The 25,113-nt window shown below is 44.1% G+C and overlaps 2 protein-coding genes across 8 annotated transcripts in view; one reads left to right on the forward strand and one right to left on the reverse strand.

Moving 5' to 3' along the window:
* Positions 1–25,113, forward strand: part of kcnh7 (potassium channel, voltage gated eag related subfamily H, member 7) — a 52,873-nt gene that overhangs the window by 25,110 nt on the left and 2,650 nt on the right. The window contains exons 3-15 of one of the 5 annotated variants that reach the window (XM_058402910.1): positions 1,949–2,104; positions 4,376–4,822; positions 5,070–5,090; positions 5,720–5,743; positions 6,046–6,260; positions 11,614–12,039; positions 13,374–13,773; positions 13,860–14,059; positions 16,872–17,124; positions 21,623–21,828; positions 22,360–22,465; positions 22,951–23,172; positions 24,610–24,754. In XM_058402910.1, the coding sequence (XP_058258893.1) occupies positions 1,949–2,104; positions 4,376–4,822; positions 5,070–5,090; positions 5,720–5,743; positions 6,046–6,260; positions 11,614–12,039; positions 13,374–13,773; positions 13,860–14,059; positions 16,872–17,124; positions 21,623–21,828; positions 22,360–22,465; positions 22,951–23,172; positions 24,610–24,754 (2,821 nt within the window). The remainder of the gene's footprint in view (positions 1–1,948; positions 2,105–4,375; positions 4,823–5,069; positions 5,091–5,719; positions 5,744–6,045; positions 6,261–11,613; positions 12,040–13,373; positions 13,774–13,859; positions 14,060–16,871; positions 17,125–21,622; positions 21,829–22,359; positions 22,466–22,950; positions 23,173–24,609; positions 24,755–25,113) is intronic. The other 4 variants (XM_058402911.1, XM_058402913.1, XM_058402912.1 and 1 more) reach the window with 4 other exon arrangements.
* The window catches only part of dnah9l (dynein, axonemal, heavy polypeptide 9 like), a 57,538-nt gene continuing 57,035 nt past the window's right edge, over positions 24,611–25,113 (reverse strand). For all 3 annotated transcript variants that reach the window (XM_058402906.1, XM_058402907.1, XM_058402909.1), the window contains one exon: positions 24,611–24,746. The gene's annotated coding sequence lies outside the window, so the exon portion shown is untranslated. The remainder of the gene's footprint in view (positions 24,747–25,113) is intronic.

The following is a 25,113-nucleotide window of genomic DNA, read 5'->3' on the forward strand; positions in this document are numbered from 1 at the left end:
CAACCACCGGTGAAGGTGACGATGACTGAGACGACAGGTCAGCAGCTGCATAGTGTTAAAAAAAACACATCAAGTTTCCTCAATACCTTTATTTCCCACGGGTCAGATAGAAGGACTGAGCTTAAACTTGAGGGTCAGCTGCAAATGAGCGTCAATGACGGCGGCTGAACGGTGAGGGAGACGATGAAGAAGCTGATGGGATTGACGTGCAGCGCAGAAACACTTGCAGGAGCCACGAAAACACACCATGCATTTCCCCTTAAGGGCCAAGTTGCCCTTTAGTTGCCATGGTTACTTTACTGTCATGGTCTCCAGAGAGAGCAGTCAAAATCAGTAAGCCTGAGACACACACACACACATACACACACACACACACATGCCAGCACAGTGCACACATGCACAAACACACACGGCACATAGTGTGTCCAGCTCACACACACACACACACACATGCCTATTAAACTGGTCAGCCTTCCTTAATATTGTGTAGAAACTTTCTATAGCTAAATCTGACGTATCTGGATGGCCGGGTGCATAGGTGTCACTCACCTGTGGGGGAAAGAGGTGCACTATGGGAAGAATGCAAGGTGATGTTCTGTGCATTGTTCTGCTTAGTAACCTTGGATCCATTCATGGCATTCATGTGGACTTTGACACATACCTGTATCATGGCTGACCCTGCGCTCTCACCCCAACCCCCAAGGAAGGGATATGTGAAGAAGGAATTTCACTGTGCAGTAATGTATACGTGACAAAGATAACTTAACCCTTTCAGTGTCCTCTTTCACAGCAGGGTAATGGTCACATGGGAATGGATTGAGGAACAGGACAGAGTTCAAGGTGTTCAATATCAATTCAATTCAATTTTATTTGTATAGCGCTCTTAACAAAAGTTTAAATTAAAGTTACTATTTTATCCCTCATGAGCAAGCCTGCGGAGACGGTGGCGAGGAAAAACTCCCTGTGATGATATGAGGAAGGAACTTTGAGAGGAACCAGGCTCAGATGGGAACCTCATCCTCATTTGGGTGACACTGGACAGTAACTAAATACAGCAACCAAGGGCTTATGGGGAACTTTCATTATAGGCACTAGGTGTTGATTTGGCCCCAGATCTCACAGGGTTCAAGCATCTCTGGGATGTGCTGGACAAACAAGTCTGATCCATGGAGGCTCCACCTCACGACTTACAGGACGTAAAGGATAGGTTTACGTCTTGGTACCAGATACCACAGAGTCTTGGGTAGTCCATGCCTTGATGGCTCAGAGCCGTTTCTTTGGCATACGGGGCGGTGGTAGATCAAGATGTTAAGGCTCTGGGTTGTTGACCGGTAGATCGGAGTTCAAGCACCAGCACTTGAGCAAGGCCCCCAATCCCCCCTGCTCCAGGGGTGCTGCATCATGGCTGACCCTGCTCTCTCACCCCCAATCCCTAAGGATGGGATATGCGAAGAAAGAATTTCACTGTGCTGTAATGTATATGTGACAAATAAAGGCAACTTAACAAGGTGGACCTACACCATAGTACAAAGGTGATGTTATGGCTGATCAGTCTAAATAGGCAAACAAATGCATACACACACACACACTATTGACTCAGTGTGCTTTTACTAGGAGAAATGGAAATGGATAAATAATGGATTCTGTGGAACATTTGGTTATCACCACTACTCTGTCTCTTCTCCGGTAAGCCCATTAGACGGAAAATGGGAAAGAAAGTCAATTAAAACTGCAGACTGGTTAAATTGGCCATTATGATACTTTATATTCACACCGGACGCGATGATTGTAGTTTCGTAGAAATCCCATTCATGAGATCGTATAATGATCGTGTGTGACATGCTGAAAGCTTTTATTACTAAGGAGACGGATATCGTATCGGTCGTTAACGATGGTGTGTGCCCTGTGGAAGGCTCATGTGAATGATTTGCATTTTCCCTTCGTCCAGGTTCCGATTTCCTGTGCAACACCCACATTATTCCGGTGAAGAACGAAGAGGGCGTGGTCATGATGTTCATCCTGAGCTTCGACTACATCCTGGATGACGGCAGCATGGACTCGCTGGAGCGCATCAACTACACATCACCGTCCAGACCCCAGCACAGTGAGGCTGAGAACTCACACACGCACACACTCACACACACACTTCCTGGAACATAGTATGAGTGGAGTAACAAGGAATACAAGTGGGGAACCTAGGAGAGAGAGGATAGGCAATGAGAGGAGAAAAGAGATGGATAAGAGTCTCATAAATGACCTCTATAAAGAAAAGACAAAGCTCTATTCTCTTTTCTCCAACCAGCCCAGGAGGTTAAATGAGGGTCAGTGTTTACGCACCTCAGGGCCAGATATCGCATAACACCGATTCTCCAAGCTTGACTGTCCAGTTAACACAGCTCCTCACACTCAGCAGCACACTGTGTCTCCATTACAAAGTCATATTTCACACACACGAATCCCAATTAATAGTCCATGCAAATCTGTCCACAGGTATCATAGCAACAGAGAGGGTTTGAAGTGTGTGTGTGTGTGTGTGTGTGTGTGACCATTTAGGAAGGAGCTGCACACCAAATAGTTTGCATTGCCAAAATAGTGGTTGTGACAGAATTATTAGTTATTCTGCAGTGAATCAAATCAGTGCATCAATGCCTCCCTTCCCCTCCTTTCTCTCTAAACACCCCTGAGGAAGCTCTAAAATAGAGAAGTTCATATTTTCTTAGATGTCGGAAATTTATTTCCAGTAACCCTGTTAGTGACGCGTGGCTTCTGAGTCTGATGAGGATTAAAGAATTAAAGGAACTTCCCAAAAATCAGATGCGGGTCCTGTGGGAGGTTCGGGGCTCGTGTTTGATCCGGGATATAAATAGACCTGTTTGGCCAGTGATTTAATTAATGCTGGTATGGGATTGAGCACTGAGCTGGGATAGAGAGCGGAGAGAGAGAGAGAGAGAGAGAGAGAGATGGATGAAAGAAGAAGACAAAAGAGGAAGGAGGGAAGAGGCAGGGAGGGAGGGAATGATAGAGAAGGATGTCATTAAAAGAGAGAGAGAAAGGATGGAGAGGAGATTTAAAAGGTACAGACTGCAGAAAACAGATAAAGGAGAGGGAGGGATGAGGAGATGGGGATGAGAGGAAAGAGAAAAAGAAAGGCGGAGAGAAAAACAGGATTGAAAGGAGGGGATTGAGAGATGTAGGTACATGGAGAGGCAGAAAATAAAATGTTTCTATTAACACATTTTGAACATGATCCCAGTCGTAAAAAACAAAACCCCAGTTTAATCTGCCGAGTTTGTTCATGTGGGGAAAATGAACATGGCGATGTTTCCGTACGAGACGAATTTATTCCAACCTTGAAACGTATTGACACTGTGCAAAAAATATGTCTGCTTCCGCCGGATACAATCAGCTGATGAGACGCTCGACGTTAATCTGGAATGATTGACAGATGCGTTAGTGTTTTTGAACTATATTAGTGGGCACCCAAGCAAGCCCCGCCCATTTCACCATTATTTCACATTAGCAACATTTCTGCTCTCGTCTCAACTCCTGCTTGAGAGATGCCCTTTCTTTCTTTCTTTCTTTCTTTCTTTCTTTCTATCAAGGTGAATGTAGAATATATTTTTATTACAAGAATGAGTTCATTAATGTGAGCTATAACAATGAACAATGACTTTGCTAACATTTAACGCTTCCAGTTATTACAATAATCAGGTGACTTTTGATGGCTGTGGATGATTCATATCCCAGTCTGCTGCTGATGTGCATGAGAGAGTGAGCGAGAAACCAAAAAATTCGTTTTGACTTTGATGAGAGACTACAGCGAGGGCGGCAGAACGCGTTTGCCCTTTCCCGCCTCCTTTCTGCGTCGTATTGATGCTGACGCCCCAGTTTTCTCCCGTCAACGATATTTCTGTCTGACATCCGAGCACATCCAGCTAAAAATTCCTCACATCGCCTCGCTGCAGTGATGTACTGCAGTCGAAAACAAACACCGAAGCCTTCTGTAGCAGCGGCTGCCCATCACATTTAATCAGAAATCTTCCTCTCACTTATACAGCAGTCAGGACAATACGGCCGAACGATAACGCTGTGTAGCATTTGATCAGTGTTTGTGAATGTTGTGAGTTGTACATGATATCCTGGATCGGTTCCTGCTTAGCATTTCCATCAGTTAAAATAATGCTAACCATACAATATTTCCCGAAAACTTTTCATTCGGCTAGTTGTTCTGCTAGCATCTGCTGATATAAAAACATAATGGCATTATGGTGGAAATATGCAGGAAGTGGAGAGTAACAGCAAAGGAGGAGCTTTTAAAATTACTGTGAAAACTTTAATACCTTTACGTGATGTTTTTGACTTTGTGGGCCACCAGGGAAGGGGCGTTTCTTCCGTTTTCGCCTCCCTGTGGCGCTGAGCATGCTGGGACTGAGTAAGCAGTCGCTTCCTCAGGAGGACCCGGACGAGGTGACCGTCTGCTCGCCCGAACAAATGGACCTGCACTCGTCCTGCGCCTCCTCTTCCTCGCTGTCTCTCTCGCTCTCGCCACACGAGCTCCACCCTTCCACGCGAGACAGCTGCAGCCCATCCTACGCCAATGACACCAGGGCTCTGATAGGTCAAACCCTGCTCGACTCCTCCTCTCCTGCCTCCGGGCCTCAGGACCAGTCCTCGCCACGGGACACCAAGGAAAGGACTGAACCGTCCGGATCGGTGGCCAGCGGGAGCGTGTGTATGCTACGCAGAGCCTCGTCCACGCATGACCTTGAGGGCTTTAATGCGCACGTGGACAGGACGTACCGCGGTCGCCATGCTAGCGAAGGTACATGCACACACACTTGACTTGAAACAAAATGACAATTGCTAAAAGACACACTTCCTTCATGGTCAGCTACAGAATTATTGGCACCCATGTAAAGAATGGGTGTAAATGTGATATTTGTATGGTAGATCTCAGGGTCAGCTGTAGATCACACACACACACACACACCTCAATTCACAGGCTACTATATTTCCACTTCTCACCCTCCCTGCCTGCCTCCTCTCTCTTTCTAACACCCCTCCTTCAGACAATGGGCGAAGCATTAAAGGTATCCGCACCAACTCTGTCCTAATGAGCACGTGCCTGCCTGCCTACCTGCCCTCTGGAAGCATGCCAAGCCGCAATAAACGTGCCCCGGGACATGAAAACGAATGCCATGCTGGAATATGCTGGATGCTCTTATTAAAAATCACTTCATTCAGAATTTCTAAGCAGCATGTTATGTATGGTGATGTGTGTGTGTGTGTAAGTTTTAGATCAATGTAATTAGTTGATAAAGCAGCGAGAAGAGTTTCATGCACGTGACACAATGCATGACCGGTCGATCACCAAAAGCCCATATTCGCCGACATTTTGTAGTTCTGTGGCTGCATTTCTTTCTTTCTGATTCACGTTGGAGTGTTTTGGCTTCTGATTTCGGCAAGATCATGACGAGGTGCCAAGCATTCGGAGCCTTTTAGAGCTCGGGTTGTGCGTTTTATTCCTCGGTATAAACATAGCCTTCCCTTTCAGGTGTGTGGGGTGTGTTTAAGCACCTCAGTTGAAAAGTAAAGTAATTGCTGTAATTCTCTCTGTCGTGTTTCATACAAGGCAAAGACTGATTTCTTTTCTTTCTCCCAATCTGAATCACTCTAATCACCCTCCCCTCCTTCTCTTTCGCTGTTTCTGATTGGCTAGTATCGCGCTCTTGGATGGCTGGGGGTATGGCTTGAGCTTTTCCTATTTGTGTTGTAAATCGATAAGCATGACAACGTTTTGTCTGTCGTTTTTTCTTTTCTTTGCTTTTTTTTTTGTCGTCTCACTTATTTAAATAATATTCTGTTCTAAACCCCAAGACGAGTAAGATGTGCCTTTGTGAAGGTGTGTGTCGTTAATGTTGGTGCTTCTGTGTGTTTCTGTGTGTTTTATGACATTCAGGATCTCTGTGCTCTTATTCTCAGTGAAGGGGAATGTGGAAATGCATGAGCTATAAGCTGTGTGTGTGTGTGTGTGTCCTATGACAGGGCCGTTCAGCCAGATCAAGTGCAGTCTTCTGGGCTCCACGTCCGACTCGAACCTCACCAAATACAGCACCATCAACAAGATCCCACTCATCACCCTCAACTTCTCCGAGACCAACAACGACAAGCGCCCCGCCTCACCGCCTTCCTCAGAGAAAACCATCATCGCCCCGAAGGTCAAAGATCGCACGCACAATGTCACGGAGAAGGTCACGCAGGTGAGCCCACATTCTTTCTTTCTTTTTCATAGGCAATTTTAGCAATTTTAACCTTTCAGCCACAAATATGTTCTTAATAGTTTAGTGCCAGGTTTCTGAGGTTCAAATTATGTGGTTATAATGAGCACAACCTTGATTTAACACTCCTTTCACCAGCTCTATTTGGTGATAGCTCTGTTTCAGGTGAAGTGAATAAGACTGATGATCTCCTCATCATGGCACCTGTTAGTGGGTGGGATATATTACGCAGCAAGTCAACATTTTGTCCTCAAAGTTGATGTGTTAGAAGCAGGAAAAATGGACAAGCGTAAGGATTTGAGCGAGTTTGACGAAGGGCCAAATTGTGATGGCGGATAGACCACTGGATCAGAGCATCTCCAAAACTGCAGCTTTTGTGGAGGTGTTCCCGGTCTGCAGTGGTCAGTATCTATCAAAAGTGGTCCAAGGAAGGAACAGTGGTGAACCGGTGACAGGGTCATGGGCGGTCAAGGCTCATTGGGGAGTGAAGGCTGGCCCGTGTGATCCGATCCAACAGACGAGCTACTGTTGCTCAGATTGCTGAAGAATTTAATGCTGGTTCTGATAGAAAGGTGTCAGAATACACAGTGCATCACAGTTTGTTGTGTATGGGGCCGCATAGCCACAGATCAGTCAGGGTGCCCATGCTGACCCCTGTGCACCGCCGAAAGCATCAACAATGGGCACGTGAGCATCAGAACTGGACAACGGAGCAATGGCAGAAGGTGGCCTGGTCTGATGAATCACGTTTTCTTTTACATCACGTGGTTAACACATGGCACCAGGATGCTCTATAGGAAGAAGGCAAGCTGGCGGAGGCAGTGTCATGATTTGGGCAGTGTTGTGCTGGGAAACCTTGGGTTCTGCCATCCATGTGGATGTTACTTTGACACGTACCACCTACCTAAGCATTGTTGCAGACCATGTACAGTACACACTTTCATGGAAACGGCATTCCCTGATGGCTGTTGGGGAATACTACAACTAATGGAGTCCATGCCTCGATGGGTCAGGGCTGTTTTGGCAGCAGAATGGGGACCAACACAATATTAGGCAGGTGGTCATAATGTTATGCCTGATCAGTGTATCATCCTAAATCATCCATTACCCTGGAAATTGCTTAATCCATAGCTGTCCATTAAATTCAAACTGAAAGTGAAATGAAACACATTTCCTAAACATTTTGACCACATTGAGGATCAGTAGAGGACACTGGCTGCCTTCAAACATCCCGTAAATCTGCTGCTGCTGTTTTATTCTGCCAAATTTACATGAATGCTTCTTCGGAGATTCTTACGAACTGCATAAAAGAGTCCAACTAAACATCAGTGAGAAGAGAACATTAAACATACGACACTAAAATTAAGGGGAAAGTGGTAGCTTAGTGGTTATGGCATTGGACTACTAACTGGAAAGGATGTGAGTTTGAATCCCAGGTCCACCAATCTGCCACTGCTGGGGCCCCTGAGCAAGGCCCTTAAGCCTCAGTTGCTCCGTTAAAAATGTTTCTTCTCAAATCCCATCCTTGAGGATTTGGGGGTCAGAGCACAGGGTCAGCCATGATGCAGCACCCCTGGAGCAGGGTGGGTTGGGGGCCTTGCTCAAGGGCCCATCGGTTCGAACTATTGATCTTCCGGTCAACGACTCAGAGTGAATTAGCGATAAACTTCCACCTTTTATGATACAAACACAGCTTAGTGTAGCGCTCCAGCTTTTGTTTGCTCTTGTTTATAGCAGTATAAAATCACCGGCTCATCAGAATGCGAAATCTTATAAATTATTCAAACTCGAAGGCGTTCAGAATGCGCTCTAATCCTGACGTGTCTTCGGGTTACCGGATTCAAAAAGGCTTTAAATAAACCATCAGGCACAAACACGCACATTGTTAATCTCTCGTTTTTGTCAGCTCCCTGTTTCATGGTCGACCTTACCGTGTTCCGTGATTGTTTGTTTGCTTGGTCGTTGTCTTGTCTGTAACTAAGCAGATGGCATTTATCACACACAGATGGCCGGTTTCATCTCTTCAGCTCGTAGCGTTTTTATCAAAGCTAAAGAGTTGGCCACTCATTAAACCACACCTCAGGACACCATGCCTGGCGGCTGCTTAAAAAGATAAGTGCTTAAAGTGTAATTCTCTCTATCTCACACTCGCGAGCGCACACACCGTCCTCATATAAAATACGAACAAACCCTTCGAGAAGCCAAGCGCCGGAACCAAGTGACTAGGTTCCATTTTACAAATCAGGGACTGCAGCTAGCGGTAGGCCTTGCTGAAATGAAGGGGGAAAGTTCCCACATGATCGCTGCTGAGATTCTAGTTTAAGTCTCCATGGTGTGTTTATTACCAGACAAGAAGAGAGTGTGTGTGTGTGTGTGTGTGTGTGTGTGCGTGTGTGCGTGTTTGTGTGTGTGTGTCCTCTAAGGAGGACGAGATACACCGAGTACTCATATACAATCATTTACAATAAGGGGTCCATTAACACCAAGATATTATAGTAACACTCCACTAGAAACAAAACAAATAACACTGAAAATGTAAAAACAACACACACACACACACACACACACATTAGAATATTGGGGTTTAGAGTTATTTTGCTTAATTATTAAACTCCTAATACTTTATTTATCCACAGTAGGAATGCCGCCAGAGCTACAACCTCACACACGGTGATCATATAACACACAAACACAAAGTTAAACAAGCGCAGTACCTCGGCTCAGACCTTTACACCTTCCATATAGACCCTTTTTTGTGGGTGGAGCTTAGTTGGAGGCGGAACGATTTTTTCCTGACCGTTTTACAAACGCTAGTTTTCAAGTTTTGTTAGTTTGTTTTTAAACAACAAAAGGTCACTCACTGTCCACTTTAAAAGACGTAACCAGATTGACCGACCCGTACATGCTCAATCAGTGGATGGACGATGTGACAGAATGACCTGTCCGCTTGAGTGACCTGACATCTACGCCTATCTGATAGAAAAAACAAGCACTTCCGCCAACTGGAGAAAGGGAGATGAGACAAACAGTAGCTACCAGTTAGCTAACTTACATGCTAAAAAGTTAGCATTACATGTAATCATGAAACTTGTTCCGCAATCTCTGATGAGGTGGATGTGCGTGAGAAATATTTAGACATGTAAACACCATTCCAACGAAAAACAATAGTTTCTTTAACCTTATCTGATATGAAGTGTGCGCGCCAAACGCCAGCATTTTTGATGATTGTTTCTGTCCACTCCGCTAGTTTTATTGCCTTTAACCACAGCCGTCGACGTTTACAAAAATAAATAAATTTGACTCATTGATACACTACTGCAGTATTAATAAAGCAGCATTTAATAGGCTGGCATTTAGATGTTCCTGAGTTAAAGACAAATTTGTAATTAAAAAATGAACCTGTTGAGGCAGGAGAGACGCTGGAACTGGAGGTAGCCTCGCCGTCTCCCAGCTCCAGGGGTTTATTCTGGGGTGTCATGGCTCTGAGTTTCATCTGGGTTCTCCGGTTTCCTTCTTTGAGGTGTGAATGAGTGTGTTATGTGTGTGTTTGTGTGTTGTGCTTTGTGAATGGACTGGCATCTCATGCTGGATGAATTCCTGGCATGGGATCCAGTTAGATTCCGATCAGGATAAAGAGCTTACTCAGCATGCATGAATGAATGAATGAATGAATGAATGAATGAAATCTTTTCCACTTCTAGTACTCGTATGCTGACGCCATCCTTTAACACAACCTACTGTGGAATTGTGTTCCTACTACGCCTGTTACTTAGCATTTAAAGGTTATTTCAGTGTTCAGAATAGTAACTAAGCTCGATTGTTCAGTCTTGATATATATATATATATATATCTGAGAACCTTCCTCAAATATCAATTACACTTAAGTGGATAAACAGCCCTAAAATAAAACCCAGTTCTCATTAAACCTGCCTCAGAAACATGGTTTCTGACCTGGTAACTAGGAAACACCGTTTCTTTTCCCCACGTTGTTGCTAATCTAGTCAGATCCTGTTCAGTTATATTAGACATGCGGCGAAAATCGGTAAGCCTCTTGATGTCACGTGCATAATTAAAGAATATGCCTGCTCCATTCTGCTTCCTGTTCAGCAGCTGGATGTTCTATTTTAAGCACGACCTTTGACCCCGTGCCACCGAAGTGGAGAGATTAAAACAGGGAGAGCGCGAGAGAGGGCGAAAAAAAGGCGCGATGAGAGACCGGTTCTATTCCTGACAGTTTCCTCCTGCTTTCTGGTGACAGTAATTGCCGTGCCTTCAGGATCGCTGTCTGTCCGTCTGTCTCCTTCCTTCTCTCTCTTTCTCTCCCACTCCGTTTCTATTCCCTCCTTCTGTCTCGGGCGCTGAGAGGACACAATGGCTCTGGTAATTATCTCCACAACACTGGGGTTGCCTGAAGGATCCTTTCCCACACTCTCTCTCACACACACACACACACACACACCGTCAAACTCTTTAAGTGTACAACCAAAAAGGCTCTGTGCACGACTAATCCAGGGTGTCTGGGGAAAAATGGGCTGCAGGACAGCACTTATTCTCTCACACACACACACACACACACACCACAGTCAAGTCGCACTCTCGAACCAGCAGTGTGTGGAAAAGCTGAGTCGCACGATTGTTCCTGAGCAAACAATTCACAATCTAAAGTAATGCAGAACTCAATGCCTTTTATTTCATACAATTTCTGTCTAATTACACTTTTCAAATGCATTCAGGTGGCACTTTATTTTAAAGCGTATATCACTTTGTAGCACTCTCGATATTCTCGGTTCTGATTCGCCAGAAGGATTGATTTTCCACAAGAGCGGTTTTTGACAGTAGCGCAGCTGAAAATCACAGGTTTCTATGAACGCACTCGATCTAAAACAAAATAAAGAAGTCTACAGTGTCATGGGAAAGTTTTCAGGACAGGATTTTTCACTTTGGGGTTCTGTGTCTTTGTCTTTTCAACAAGAATAAGAACTGCTGTAAGTGTTTACATAAACTTACACCTTTCTTAGATGTTTCAAGCACAATCCCTGGGAACAAGAAGTGCATGGGATGGATTCAGCCCTGATCTAGCTCCTCCTACCTGGACAGACCTGGGTGGAGTCAAGCCAGGGGTGGAGCTCTGTTTCAGGATGGATTCATGCTGTTCAGCATTGTGTGAGTTAGAGGTTAGGCTTATAGGAGGAGATGGATGAGAAATGGTTCCACCCCCTGGTCTTGTGCACCAAGGACCATCTCGATTATTCCAGAAAACGAAATGGATAAATAGTATGGATGAAATACTATTAATAATCAACCTCATGCACTACCTACATTCTGTCTTCCTCAGGTTTTGTCCTTGGGTGCCGACGTACTTCCAGAGTACAAGCTCCAGACGCCGCGCATCGACAAGTTCACCATCCTGCACTACAGCCCTTTCAAGGCCGTGTGGGACTGGCTCATCCTGCTGCTTGTCATTTACACGGCCATCTTCACGCCGTACAGCGCCGCCTTCTTGCTCAACGACCCCGAGGAGAAGAAGAGGCGAGTGTGTGGCTACTCGTGTAACCCGCTCAACGTGGTCGACCTCATCGTGGACATCATGTTCATCGTGGACATCCTCATCAACTTCCGCACCACGTACGTCAACGCCAACGACGAGGTGGTCAGCCACCCGGCCAAGATCGCCGTGCACTACTTTAAAGGATGGTTCCTCATCGACATGGTGGCCGCCATTCCCTTTGACCTTCTCATATTTGGATCGGGATCAGAGGAGGTCAGAATCGTCCCTCATCGTATCCTATTTGATTTACAGTGCCACTTAAGATACTTAAAGCAGCAGGCTGCATGGATCTTAAGGCTTATTTGAGCAACAGCAGTTGTGTTAAAGATCGATTTTAGCTATTTTGATGTCTTTTTTTGACGTCTTCACACTTTCTGTACTGGCCTATGTTAAAACATCACCACAGTGTCTTCTGGTACAGTCACATAGCCGTGGTCAAGTCTTCTCAAACGTCACAATCACATTCAGTTTAGATTAGGTTAGGGGAAAATATTTACACGTCTCTGTCCTGATAATGCCGCCAGTTTTCATAACTGTCATCACCATTACGTGATTCTGACATACCGAGCTACAGAGTCAAGATGGAAACCATCATAACATAACCTTATGTTTAAAAGGAAATGCGGCTCAAGTGTTATGCGCGCTCTAATCTTTAGGACGCCTGACGCCTCTTGGAATTGGCTCTTATGAAAGTTGATGTAGGTTTACATGAGTAACGCTTAAACTAGAATCTAAATTCAGATCCCAGTTTATACATTTCTCTGCTCTTAATTTCCTCGTTCAGCCTGACCGGGTTTAATATCACATTATACCACAGCACTGCTGAACTCTTTGGTCTGAAGGCTGATTAAAGGAGAAGTTCACTTTCAGAAGAAAGATCTACAAATCATTCCCTCACCACCGGTCATCCAAGATGATTGTTTTTCTTTCTTCAGTCATAAAGAAATGATGTTTTTTAAGGAAAAACATCAGAGCTAGTGCTAGACGAGATTTTGTGGTCAAAAAGTATAAGAAGATGACCGATGGTGTGGCTAGATAAGAGCCTTCTTCCTGGGCTGGGATGGAGGTTTAGAGCTCTTTGAAGCTGCATTTAAACTGCATTCTGGAAGGTCAGACTCGGGGCACCATTGAAGTCCATTATATGGAGAAACATCCTGAAATGTTTTCCTCAAAAAACATCATTTCTTTACGACCGAAGAAAGAAAGACATGAACATGGATGGCCAGGGGTGAGGGAATTATTTGTAGATTTTTCTTCTGGAAGTGAACTTCTCTGTAGTTCAGCTTCAAAGTACAGGTTTATCTTATACATTATTTGCTTCTATAGTAACAGTATCCATAGTAATAGTACGTGTATGGTGGACATTTTGATGTAATAGGATTATCATTAGGTTTTCTCTAAGGAGATGTTTATTTAGGTTTCTAGATGTTAGTGTGTTTGGAAGGAGTCTCCAGTGTTATTTGTAAAGCTTTTACGTCACAGGAGAGTCTACAGGACTGAAATTTTTATACTCTGCAGTATTCACGTTCTTTCTCTCACTCCATCAGACCACAACTCTGATCGGTCTGCTGAAGACGGCCCGGCTGCTGCGATTGGTCCGCGTGGCCCGCAAGCTGGACCGTTACTCCGAGTACGGTGCCGCGGTGCTCATGCTGCTAATGTGCATCTTTGCGCTGATCGCTCATTGGCTGGCGTGTATCTGGTATGCCATCGGCAACGTAGAGAAACCCTATCTGGAGCACACCATCGGCTGGCTCGACAACCTCGGCATGTCCATTGGCAAGCAGTACAACTACAGCGACCCCTCCTCGGGTCCGTCCATCAAGGACAAGTACGTGACGGCGCTGTATTTCACATTCAGCAGCCTGACCAGCGTCGGTTTCGGGAACGTCTCGCCCAACACAAACTCGGAAAAGATCTTCTCCATCTGCGTCATGCTCATCGGATGTGAGTAGAAGCACGTTCATATTTGACCTAAAAAGGCTAAAACTTGAACTGAAATCTCCTGACTCCCTTTTCCTCTGACCCCTCAGCCCTGATGTATGCCAGCATCTTTGGGAATGTTTCCGCCATCATCCAGCGCCTGTACTCGGGAACGGCGCGATATCACCTGCAGATGCTCCGCGTCAAAGAGTTCATCCGCTTCCACCAGATCCCCAACCCGCTGCGCCAGAGGCTGGAGGAGTATTTCCAACACGCCTGGACCTACACCAACGGCATCGACATGAACATGGTATAGAAACGAACGTGTGTGTGTTCTCTTTCCGATGCATGTGTGTGTCTGGGTATTAACGTGTGTCTGATTCTTTTCTTATAGATCGATCATGATTGGTGAGAAGATGTTTGAATGTTGAATAATGGAGACAAATCAATTTGTTTAGTGACGCAAATAGCCTGTTTTAGAGAACATTAGCTCCTTGATTTAAAAGAAAATGACTGAGAATATTTTTGACTCCTCACTGTAATGTTTGCTGCCAGGACAGTTTAACACAGTGCATAGCCATGGATGATATGCTAATATGCTAAATAAGTCACTCATCTGTATTATTATACTGAATAAGAGTGACTGGTGCATTTTGGCTTGACGCCACATGGCACAGTTCTTTTCTCATTTAAAGCGCCATCATCTAATCGCATTACTAATGTTGATAATAGCAGAAAATTCCATTAGATCTTCATTGATAAAAATCAGATATCTCCTTATGCAGTAGAAAATCATTTATGTTTAATTGATAATACCTCTGCTTTGGTGAAACGTAGTGCGAATAAATATAATAATAATAATAATTCTCCCAGTATCAGTGCTGGATATTATTCAAAATGCGACAGCGCCTTTTAATTGCGTTACCATAACAACAAGCCCGCACGAGAAACATGCATGTGACATAAAGCTGTCTTAGAAACAAACATTACGGTAGCTGCCAACTGTCCTAACAGCTCAGGAGAGGTAATGACAAGGTTATGTCAAGCCTATGAGCAGTGATAATACCTGTTTATTATAATGACGCAGGATTGAAGTCATTTGTTTCTGCTATGATTAGATTGCGACCTTATGAACAGTGTGTGTGTGTGTGTGTGTGTGTGTGTGTTTTACGCTGATATGTTTCTGTCTCTCTTTTATCTGCTTCACTTGGATGTCAATCCTCTGGTAAGAACAGGAGGTACAAATAACTCATGACTAATTATAACTAATTCCAAGATTGGTTCATGTTTATTCATTCATAAGACTAGACTCATGAAAGCAATGCTCAATGCCCCCCCCCCAGTAAAGGCTGCTATGCATGCGTAATACCGTGCTAATAGACATGTAACCGTGAGAAACAGTAGATGTAGGAGAACATCATTAGCGCTGGCTCCAGATAAACACAGCAGGGGGAAATGTTTTTAAGCGGGCGCTTGGTTAAGAGAGCGAGGTGCTATTTTGCACCGCTGATCTCCGCGCTCGCTGCCGACAGACGCACTTGCCAAATGCCGTTAACCCTTTCCTTTCCAAATCTCCTTGTCTTCCTGTCACTGCGAAAGGAGTCCTCACGTCAGCCTCCGTAATAAAACAGTGTCAGGTTAAGGACGAGAGGTCGTTTCAGACATTAACCAGAAGTTCAAATGATATTTTGTGGGATGAATAAAATGATACGTAGCTCAGCGGTGTTACTCTGGAGTGTAGACTCAGAGCTGCTCTAACAGGTAAGTTTATCCTCATTGCTTTTCATTTTTTCCCCAACGACTAGGACAGATTTATTTTTTTTATTTATTTCCAGTGTATTTTTTTTTTATCTACATAACCAGATTTGCCAGGTCTGCAGTTTTTGGCGTATTTTCTGAACTCCCACTGTGGGTTCATAATTTTTGCCTGAAGGTTTGGAGTGTTTTGGACACATTTGGATTTTTTTTTTTCTATGTCTATATACAGCGATCAGGCATAACATTATGACCACTTGCCTAATATTGGTGTTGGTCCCCCTCCTTTTGCTGCCAAAACAGCCCTGACCCGTCCTATACTGTGTATTCTGACACCTTTCTATCAGAACCAGCAGCAGTTTGAGCAACAGTAGCTCGTCTTTTGGATCGGATCACACGGGCCAGCCTTGACCGTCCATGACCCCGTCGCCTTTTTCACCTCTGTTCCTTTCTTGGATCATTTTTAATAGATACTGACCACTGCAGACTGGGAACACCCCACAAGAGCTGCAGTTTTGGAGATGCTCTGATCCAGTGGTCTATCCGCCATCACAATTTCGTCAAACTCGCTCAAATCCTTATTTTTCCTGCTTCTACATCAACTTTGAGTCCAAAATGTTGACTTGCTGCCTAATATATCCCTCCCACTAACAGGTGCCATGATGAGGAGATCATCAGTCTTATTCACTTCACCTCTCAGTGGTCATAATGTTATGTCTGACCGGTGTATACACTATATAGACAAAGATTTGTGGACACCTGACCATTACACCCATATATGGCCTTCTCATGGAAGCATATGATTGTCTAGAATGTTTTTGTATAATGTAGATTTACAGTTTCTCTTCAGATGGGATGTTCAACAAGCAGATGGTCAGATGTCCACCAGCTTTCAGGCATACCATGCTCTCTACATTTGCTCTGTATTACATGGTGTGTTAGTGACTTGTCAACTCATTCTCATTCTTTGTGGTGATAAATCTTTCTACATCCTTCAAAGACTGAGCTAAATCGCTTTTTGTGATGCGAATACTTTCGTATATATATTACACAACATGTGCACACCTGGCAACCCTGGTTTCAGACAAGAGAAAAGTTTTGAAAACCAAAGGACAAACGCAAATGGCAACTGTGCTGTGTGTCTCTCATCTTTCCATCTGTTAAACCAAACCGAATCCAAACCTTATAATTACCGCCTGAATTTCTCCCGTCTTGAAGCGTGTCTTTAATCATAGAGCCAAAAGCGTCTGCATGTTGATTTTCCCATCGCCGCACATGCATTGACTTGTTTTTGTCTTCTTCTTCTTCCTCCTCCTCTCTGTTCTGTGTGAATGTCTCTCTCTCTCTCTCTCTCTGTCTCTCTCCAGGTGCTGAAGGGATTTCCTGAGTGTCTGCAGGCGGACATCTGTCTACATCTCAATCAGTCTCTCCTGCAGGGCTGTAAGGCGTTCCGCGGTGCCAGTAAAGGGTGTTTGCGTGCTTTGGCTATGCGCTTTAAGACCACACACGCCCCGCCAGGCGATACCCTGGTGCACTGCGGGGATGTGCTGACCGCCTTGTATTTCCTTGGCCGAGGATCTATAGAGATCCTGAAGGACGACATTGTCGTGGCCATTCTAGGTGAGTCCTACAGTGACTAGTATCACTGACCCCATTTTATTTTATACAGCAATACTGTTACACCAGGGATTCTGTAAACACACCCTCTCCACTCTTAGAGTGAACATGACCTTGGGGTTTTGTCTTGAATGACACTGAATCAGAATGACCAGAACATAACGACTGTCATTTAAATTCCTCCTCAGATTGATCCTTCATGCTCATGTTTGGGAGAAGGAAAAAAACAACAGAACACTATTAAGTGCAAAATTCAACTAAAACTAAAACTGATTATACAGTGTCATACACCGATCAGGCATAACATTATGACCGCTGAGAGGTGACGTGAATAAGACTGGTGATCTCCTCATCATGGCACCTGTTAGTGGGTGGGATATATTAGGCAGCAAGTCAACATTTTTCCTCAAAGTTGATGTTAGAAGCAGGAAAAATGGACAAGCGTAAGGATTTGAACGAGTTTGATGAAGCGCCAAATTGTGATGGCGGATAGACCACTGGATCAGAGCATCTCCAAAACTGCAGCTCTGATGGGGTGTTCCAGGTCTGCAGTGGTCAGTATCTATCAAAAGTGGTCCAAAGAAGGAACAGTGGTGAACCGGAGACAGGGTCAAGGGCAGCTGAGGCTCATTGGGGAGTGAAGGCTGGCCCGTGTGATCCGATCCAACAGACGAGCTACTGTTGCTCAAATTGCTGAAGAAGTTAATGCTGGTTCTGATAGAAAGGTGTCAGAATACACAGTGCAGGACGGGTCAGGGCTGTTTCGGCAGCAAAAGGAGGGGAACCAACACCAATATTACACAGGGGGTCATAATGTTATGCCTGATCATTGTATATATTGAGTTTAAACTCCTGTATGTTCGGACACTGTGTATATAATACACAGTATTATATTAGACAGGTGGTCATAATGTTATGCCTGATCAGTGTATGTTCAAAAGTAATACAATAATTAGTAACAGAAACCACTTCGCCTCATGTATTTAATTTACTAGACAACGTCGCGTGCATTATTGAGTAAAAGCAATTCAATTATTCCAGTTGTTTTCCAGTAAATTACAATAAACCAGTCAGGGTTTACAGCAGGACACTGGGGTGTCGTACATCGACAAAGAGCCCTGGAGAAACAAAACTGATTCAATTCTGGACAAACGCTTTGCCACTTCTGGTCCTAACTTCAGCTTAAAGCGCCTCATATATTAACCTTAATCACTCTTACTTCTTAACACGCCATCCTAATCACTTCTGTGTTTCTCCACTATCTCCACTTTACTCCCTGAGACTTAAACTGAAAGTTTTAACACCCTGGTCTATAATAAATGACGCCCGGAAAGTAACCGAAGCCGTCCGAGCTCAGGTCATATCCTCTCCTCAGTTTACACAGAGCCAAACGAAAGCTTTTCGGTGCGCTGTAGATTTCTCAAGAGGAGTTAAAAACCATGATGCAGCGATATATCTGTCTAAAGAAATAGTAGATTTTTCGGTGGAAGCAAAAACAAACTGTTAAAAAAAGCCCGAGTGATGACATACCTTACACTCATTCAGCTTGAAAGCATAGAAACAGTGAATGAACACACACACACCAATTCAGCTTTCTCTGCTTTCTGTGAGTGTGTTCATGCTTCTTTTATACAGAACACTTGTAAGCGAGAGCTGTAAACTTTTCTGTGTTTAATTTAACCAAGATGTCTGAGACAGTTAAGATCGAAATGCTGAGATTTTAATATCCGGTTACACTGGCAGAGGAAAGGAACATCAGTCTCTGTTGTCTCTGTTACTAAACCACATATACACTGTACTGCCAAAAGTATTGGGACACCCCTCCAAATCATTGAGTTCAGGGGTTGGGCTCGGCCTCTTAGTTCCAGTGAAAGGAACTCTTAATGCTTCAGCTTCATACCAAGACATTTTGGACAATTTCATGCTTTGTGGGAACAGTTTGGGGATGACCCCTTCCTGTTCCAACATGACTGCACACCAGTGACCAAAGCAAGGTCCATAAAGTCATGGATGAGTGAGTTTGGTGTCCTGACCTCAACCTGAACACCTTTGGGATGAATTAGAGTGGAGACTGTGAACCAGACCTTCTCGTCCTGACCTCACAAATGCGCTTTTAGTGAAATGGTCAAAAATTCCCATAAACACACTCCTAAACCTTGTGGAAAGCCTTCCCAGAAGAGTTGGAGCTGTTATAGCTGCAAAGGGCGGGACAACTCCATATTACATTCATGTGCATGTAAAGGCAGACGTCCCAAAACTTTTGGCAATACAGTGTACTTATAAAAGGCAACTCAGAAGGGAGCTTGTAGCTACAGCAAAGGGATGCATTCATTAATGTTAACAGAATTTGACAGACGCTCTTATCCAGAGTGACTTATATTTTTATCTCATTTTACAGAGTTAAGGGCCTTGCTCAAGGGCCCAGCAGTGGCAGCTTAGTGGATCTGGGAGTTGAGCTCACAACCTTCTGAATTGTAATCTAACACCTTAACCACTAATCTACCACATCCCCCTTATGTCAGAGGCAGCAGATAGCACTCAGAATGACCGACTACTACTTTAAAAATGTCCGCCACTAGAGGAATCAAGGAAAATGGAGAAAGGATAAAACTGTGAAGCCATGAATTACGCATCTGGATCATCAGTTAAAAAGTGATGGGTGTGGCCACAGACACAGCAGTTATTTTTTGTTTTGCTGACTTGGAGCCATATTTATCTCTTTTACAAACACACACAGACACACACACACACACACACACACACACACAGGTGGGGCAGGGTACACCGAATTAAAACGGCTCATTACTCTTTCTCCAAGTAAGCCTGCAGCAACATAATAAGGCCATGCAAGAAACTAGAGGAAGCTGTATCTCTCTCACACACACACACACACACACACGCGCGCAACTCAGCAATATGAATCTGCAAACTTGTAGAATTGCTGAGATAAGCTTCTACTGCATGCATGTGCTCACAGGTCAGGAAACTTCTCTGCACCTCAGCAGGAATTCTGTACAAAGTGTCCGAGAGAAACTTTTCATTATCGCAGTCACTACGGCAGGTCCGGTGTGTATTACATCCGCAACCTCAGCATTCTGTCCTGTCCTCATGATCATGAGCTATGTTTACACACACACAGCAGTAATTCATAACAACGAATAATCCTAGCGAGAGCGAGAGCTGAATGAAAAAGCTTTATTTCCACTCCTAAATTGGAAGTAAAATTAGCAGACATCTATCAAAATGAGGTAGATGATCGTTTTAATCACTTGTTACACAAAATAAGAACGGAAATTTCTACAAACATGATGTTCAGATGCATCCACAATTTAAACAAGTGAGAGAGGTCAGCTAACTAACAAAGAGGTCAGCTAACTAGCTAACTAACTAACAGGAAGGCTTCAAGGGAACAACTAGCTCTTCTGAGAAAATTATCCCAAAAGTATCCCAGATCTGTTTACATGCATCCACTACTGTTAAAACAGTTTAAATAAGTGAGAGAGGTCGGCTAACTAACCAAGGTGTTGGCTAACTAACTAGCTAACTAGCTAACAGGAAGGCTTCGAGGGAGCAACTGTCCTGTAGCATAAGCTCTTCTGAGAAAATGATCCCAGATCTGCTGGAGGATTCGCTCAAAAACTGTGTAAAACCCTGGTTTTAGGAGGTTTTACAAATATATCATTTAAAAAAACTGGCCACTAAACATAATCTGTCCTGGTTTCTTTTGCACGATACTTCCTAGAATGCATATGTATGAGGGGAAAGAAGTGAATTATTTAAACTGCTTGTACGTCAGGTTTGTACAAAGATTTTCGCGGCCTAATTTCACCTGAAAACTGGAGCAAACAGCTCAGTACATCTGGCCCCAAGTTTTCCTTGGTGTTTAAAATGTGCTACACAAGTGCTTCTGGAAAGTCATCTAACGGCCTGAACTAGCATTACTCACGTAGACTTGTTATGCTAACGGTAAAATGAGCTTCTTCTGTGTGCCTAAGTCAAGTCAAATGCCAGGTCTTGGAACTTCACGTCCATCCAGAAGTCTGAGCCAGGGTATACACACAAATCTAACACACACATCTCTCTCTCTCTCTCTCTCTCTCTGTGAGCTCAGAATCATCGATCATGTTTCCGATTATAAATACCGTGGCAGTCAGCTCTCAGGTTCATAAGCAGTGATCCATTCTCTACTCATCGTTGTGTGTGTGTGTGTGTGTGTGTGTACACCAGCAGAGCAACATAATATACACAGTCCAGTACAGTGAGGAATCCAAAACAAGCGCTTCATCATAAGCTCATGTCACAAACAAATTCCTAAAGCCAAGGGGTTTTTTTACGTACCTACAAAGAATTTCTGTAGAGAAGTGGAGAAGGAACTCAGTCACACTAATGTCTTTCAACACTTTCCAGATGTTTCTTGATGACTTTCAGCACTTGAGTGGACACCACATCTACAGTGTACATCCACTAATCACACACGTTTCCTTCTCTCTCAACGGTCTAGGTAAAAACGATATCTTTGGTGAGATGATCCATCTGTACGCCAAGCCTGGCAAAGCCAACGCAGACGTGAGAGCTCTCAGCTACTGCGACTTGCACACCATCGAACGAGAGGAGCTGCTGGAGGTGCTGGACATGTACCCAGAGTTCGCCGACTACTTCTGGTCCAACCTGGAGCTCACGTTTAACCTGCGTGATGAGAACGCCAAGGTACACACACACACACACACACACACACACACACACTGTCTTTCATTGCACATGTATGGACACAACTCAGGTGAGTAACACACACACTGTCGTCTAAAAATCTGTGAAAAATGAGTGAAATTACTAATTACATTACTTACACACTATATTGCCAAAAGTTTTGGGACGTCTGCCTTTACATGCACATGAATGTAATATGGAGTTGTCCCGCCCTTTGCAGCTATAACAGCTTCAACTCTTCTGGGAAGGCTTTCAGGGGTCATCCCCAAACTGGGGTCATCCCCAAAGGGGTCATCCCCAAACTGTTCCCACAAAGCATGAAATTGTCCAAAATGTCTTGGTATGAAGCTGAAGCATTAAGAGTTCCTTTCAATGGAACTAAGGGGCCGAGCCCAACCCCTGAAAAACAACACCTGAACTCAATGATTTGGAGGGGTGTCCCAAAACTTTTGGCAATATAGTGTAAATTGTGAACTGGATTAGCTGAATGTGGAGAATTTGGAGAATCCTATCACCTGGTTCTCTTATCAGTTCAGCGGGATTCGCCAGAGGAACCTGTACACACCAGTGAGTGACTCGGAGCAGGAGGAGATCAACCCCAGGTCAAAAGCCTGCTTTAAAAGCAAAACTTCTACAGGTACTTTTTTCCAGCCATCTCGTCCTGTTCTATCTTCATTCCCCTCATTCATTGACCATATTTTTTGGACATCAATGAAGCAGTTCTTTAGCACGGATAAAATGAAAAGCCATCATGCTGTACAAGTCCGTAATAGGATCCCAGCTCCTTCATAGCAGTCTTTAAAGCATGTGGAGAGTTGCAGTGCAGTTTTGTTCTCTTCTCTTCCCCCTCCTCTCTCATCCTTTCATCATTTCTATCTTTGTTTTCTAGCCAGTTTCCATGGTGGCACTCTGTGTGATGTTAGTGACCAGATGCAGTATGCTTGTCATCCTATAGGGGGCACTCTACTGTCTGTCCTTAAATGACTTTATAGTTAATCCCTCGGTCCAATTCTGCATATAAATGTGTGTGTGTGTGTGTGTGTGTGTCTCTCGTGATTAACTTGAACATCTCCAAGAACATTTGATGTACGTCACCTTAACCTCTCCACCCTCTTCCTACAGAGACTCCGAGCCGACACAGAGCGGTGGAGAGAGACAGGGGGAGAGACCGAGATACACTGCAGGGACAGGAGGAAGAGGAGAAGAAGCAAGGTGAGGAAGAGGCAGAGGAGAAAGAGGAAAAGAGAAATTTGGGCTTGGGGATGCTCGGCCACTCCCTCCCTCTCAACCTGAACACGCTCCAGGACACACAACACGCTAGGGAATGTGTTGTGCTTTATAAAGGTAACAACACACACACACACACACACACAGTGAGCTTCATAATTATTGGCACCCTTCGAAAGAATGGCCTGTACAAATCAGTCAGATACATTTACTTTAAAACATTTTACAAATTTATTGGTATCTCAATAGAATATATAAATGTATTCATGTTACCGGAGTAAAAGACAGACACAAATTGGGAGCCAAAAAGGGTCATAAACAAGTCTGGTGGGGGCGCCATAGGGGTCAAAAATATTTCCAAAACCTTAACACAAGACCTTATATTCGAATGAATGATGTGTAAAATGATTTCAACAGAACTGATAAGCAGGAAGTAAGTTTGGTTTTTGGCTGTGACAGAAAGAGAGCCCGAGATGATGTACTGCGTTGAGGTAAAGAATTATTAGCAGTATTATGAACACACTCTGACATTGATTGACAGGGGAAAAGAGAGTATGTCCCTCCCACCCAGAGATTATATTATTACATGTACATCTACAGCCACCGAGGTCCAGAAGACATTACCCCAGAGATCAGGTGATCAGACAACAACACAACCTAAAAAGTATGAACTGAGGTTTGGTCACTAGTGGTCCAGGGGCTCTTGTTAAGGTGTAAACAAATAGCATCATGCCAGATTTCTGGGAATTTTAGCCTTGAACCTGGTCGCCTTTTGCCAGCACACAAAAATTCATACTTTTTGCAATGACTGTGTTCTGAATGTCGACGTGTTCTGTGTTAAAGAGGCGCTAAGAATGTTCAGATCAACATTTAAGCTGCTCCTGAACGGTGTCTTCAACCTCCTTAGAGAATTCCGGCAAAGTATCTGTGCTTAAAAATTGTCTTTAAGCTTAAATAAGATGTGTGTGTGTGTGTTTTCTTTCTTTCTTTTTCTTTTTTGAAATAAAACATTAGCTTCTGCTAATTTTCACGAAGGACGCCGATCCTTTCGGAGTGGAATGAGGAAGTAAGAATGATGCGTATCGGTTGCGAGTGATCGTTATGCGACGATTATGAGCTTCATGGAGGCGCTAAATACACAGCGCACTTTTAAACACGAGTGTGTCTGAGCGCTGGAGTTCCTGAAGAGCCGAGCACTGTTATTATCACTCAGAGCTGTCCGTCTGAGCAGCTGCACACACACACACACACACCATTATACTCCTTACAGGAAGCTTTCCTCCCTCATTCCCTTTCTGTGCTGTTAGTATACAGGTAATGAGGAGGTATCTGGTTAGGACAGGGCCTGTGTTTTGCAGGTGTACACACATGCACCAGGTTGTGTGTGTGTCTGCATTTTCCATGCATCTGGCTAATGATCGCTGTCTAGCTGTGTGTGTGTGTTTTAATTATAATATTCCTTAATACAGTGTGTCCTGCTTATTTGCTGTTGGCCGTAATTAACAGCCCTGTGTGTGTGTGTGTGTGTGTGTGTGTGTGTGTGTATGTGTCCAGATGTGTGTGCTGACAAATGGTCTTGTGGGAACATCGATGACTCTGCACAATCTCAGGACAGAGAGGGCGGAGTTGACTGCGACAGCGACATCACGTTCGGGGAAATGGAGCAAAGGCTGGATGTGCTGCAGGAACACCTGAACAGGTGAGAGAGAGAGAGAGAGAGAGAGAGGAAGTGTTCAGCTTTGTAATTGTTGCCCCCTAGTGTTCACATATGGAAGTGATATTTGTCGTGTTAAAAGAGGATACATACATGAGAACACTTGGTACTGATGCTGTGCATCTAGCTAGCATTATTAGCATTACGTGATTAGCATTAGCTTGTTTTGCAGTTGTGGTAATGGTGATGGTGATAGTTCTGCCTTGGATTGTCCTTTAAAAATATGGTGAAAACGCAATAAAACGATGTGGCTTGATTACCACTAGGACTAGAAAAATACAACGCCGTGTAAATAAATGAATCAGTGTAGCACTTGAAAGCAGCTAGAAATGGAGAGAAAGCAG

This window comes from Hemibagrus wyckioides, linkage group LG11, assembly GCF_019097595.1.
Source record: "Hemibagrus wyckioides isolate EC202008001 linkage group LG11, SWU_Hwy_1.0, whole genome shotgun sequence".
Classification (NCBI taxonomy): domain Eukaryota; kingdom Metazoa; phylum Chordata; class Actinopteri; order Siluriformes; family Bagridae; genus Hemibagrus; species Hemibagrus wyckioides.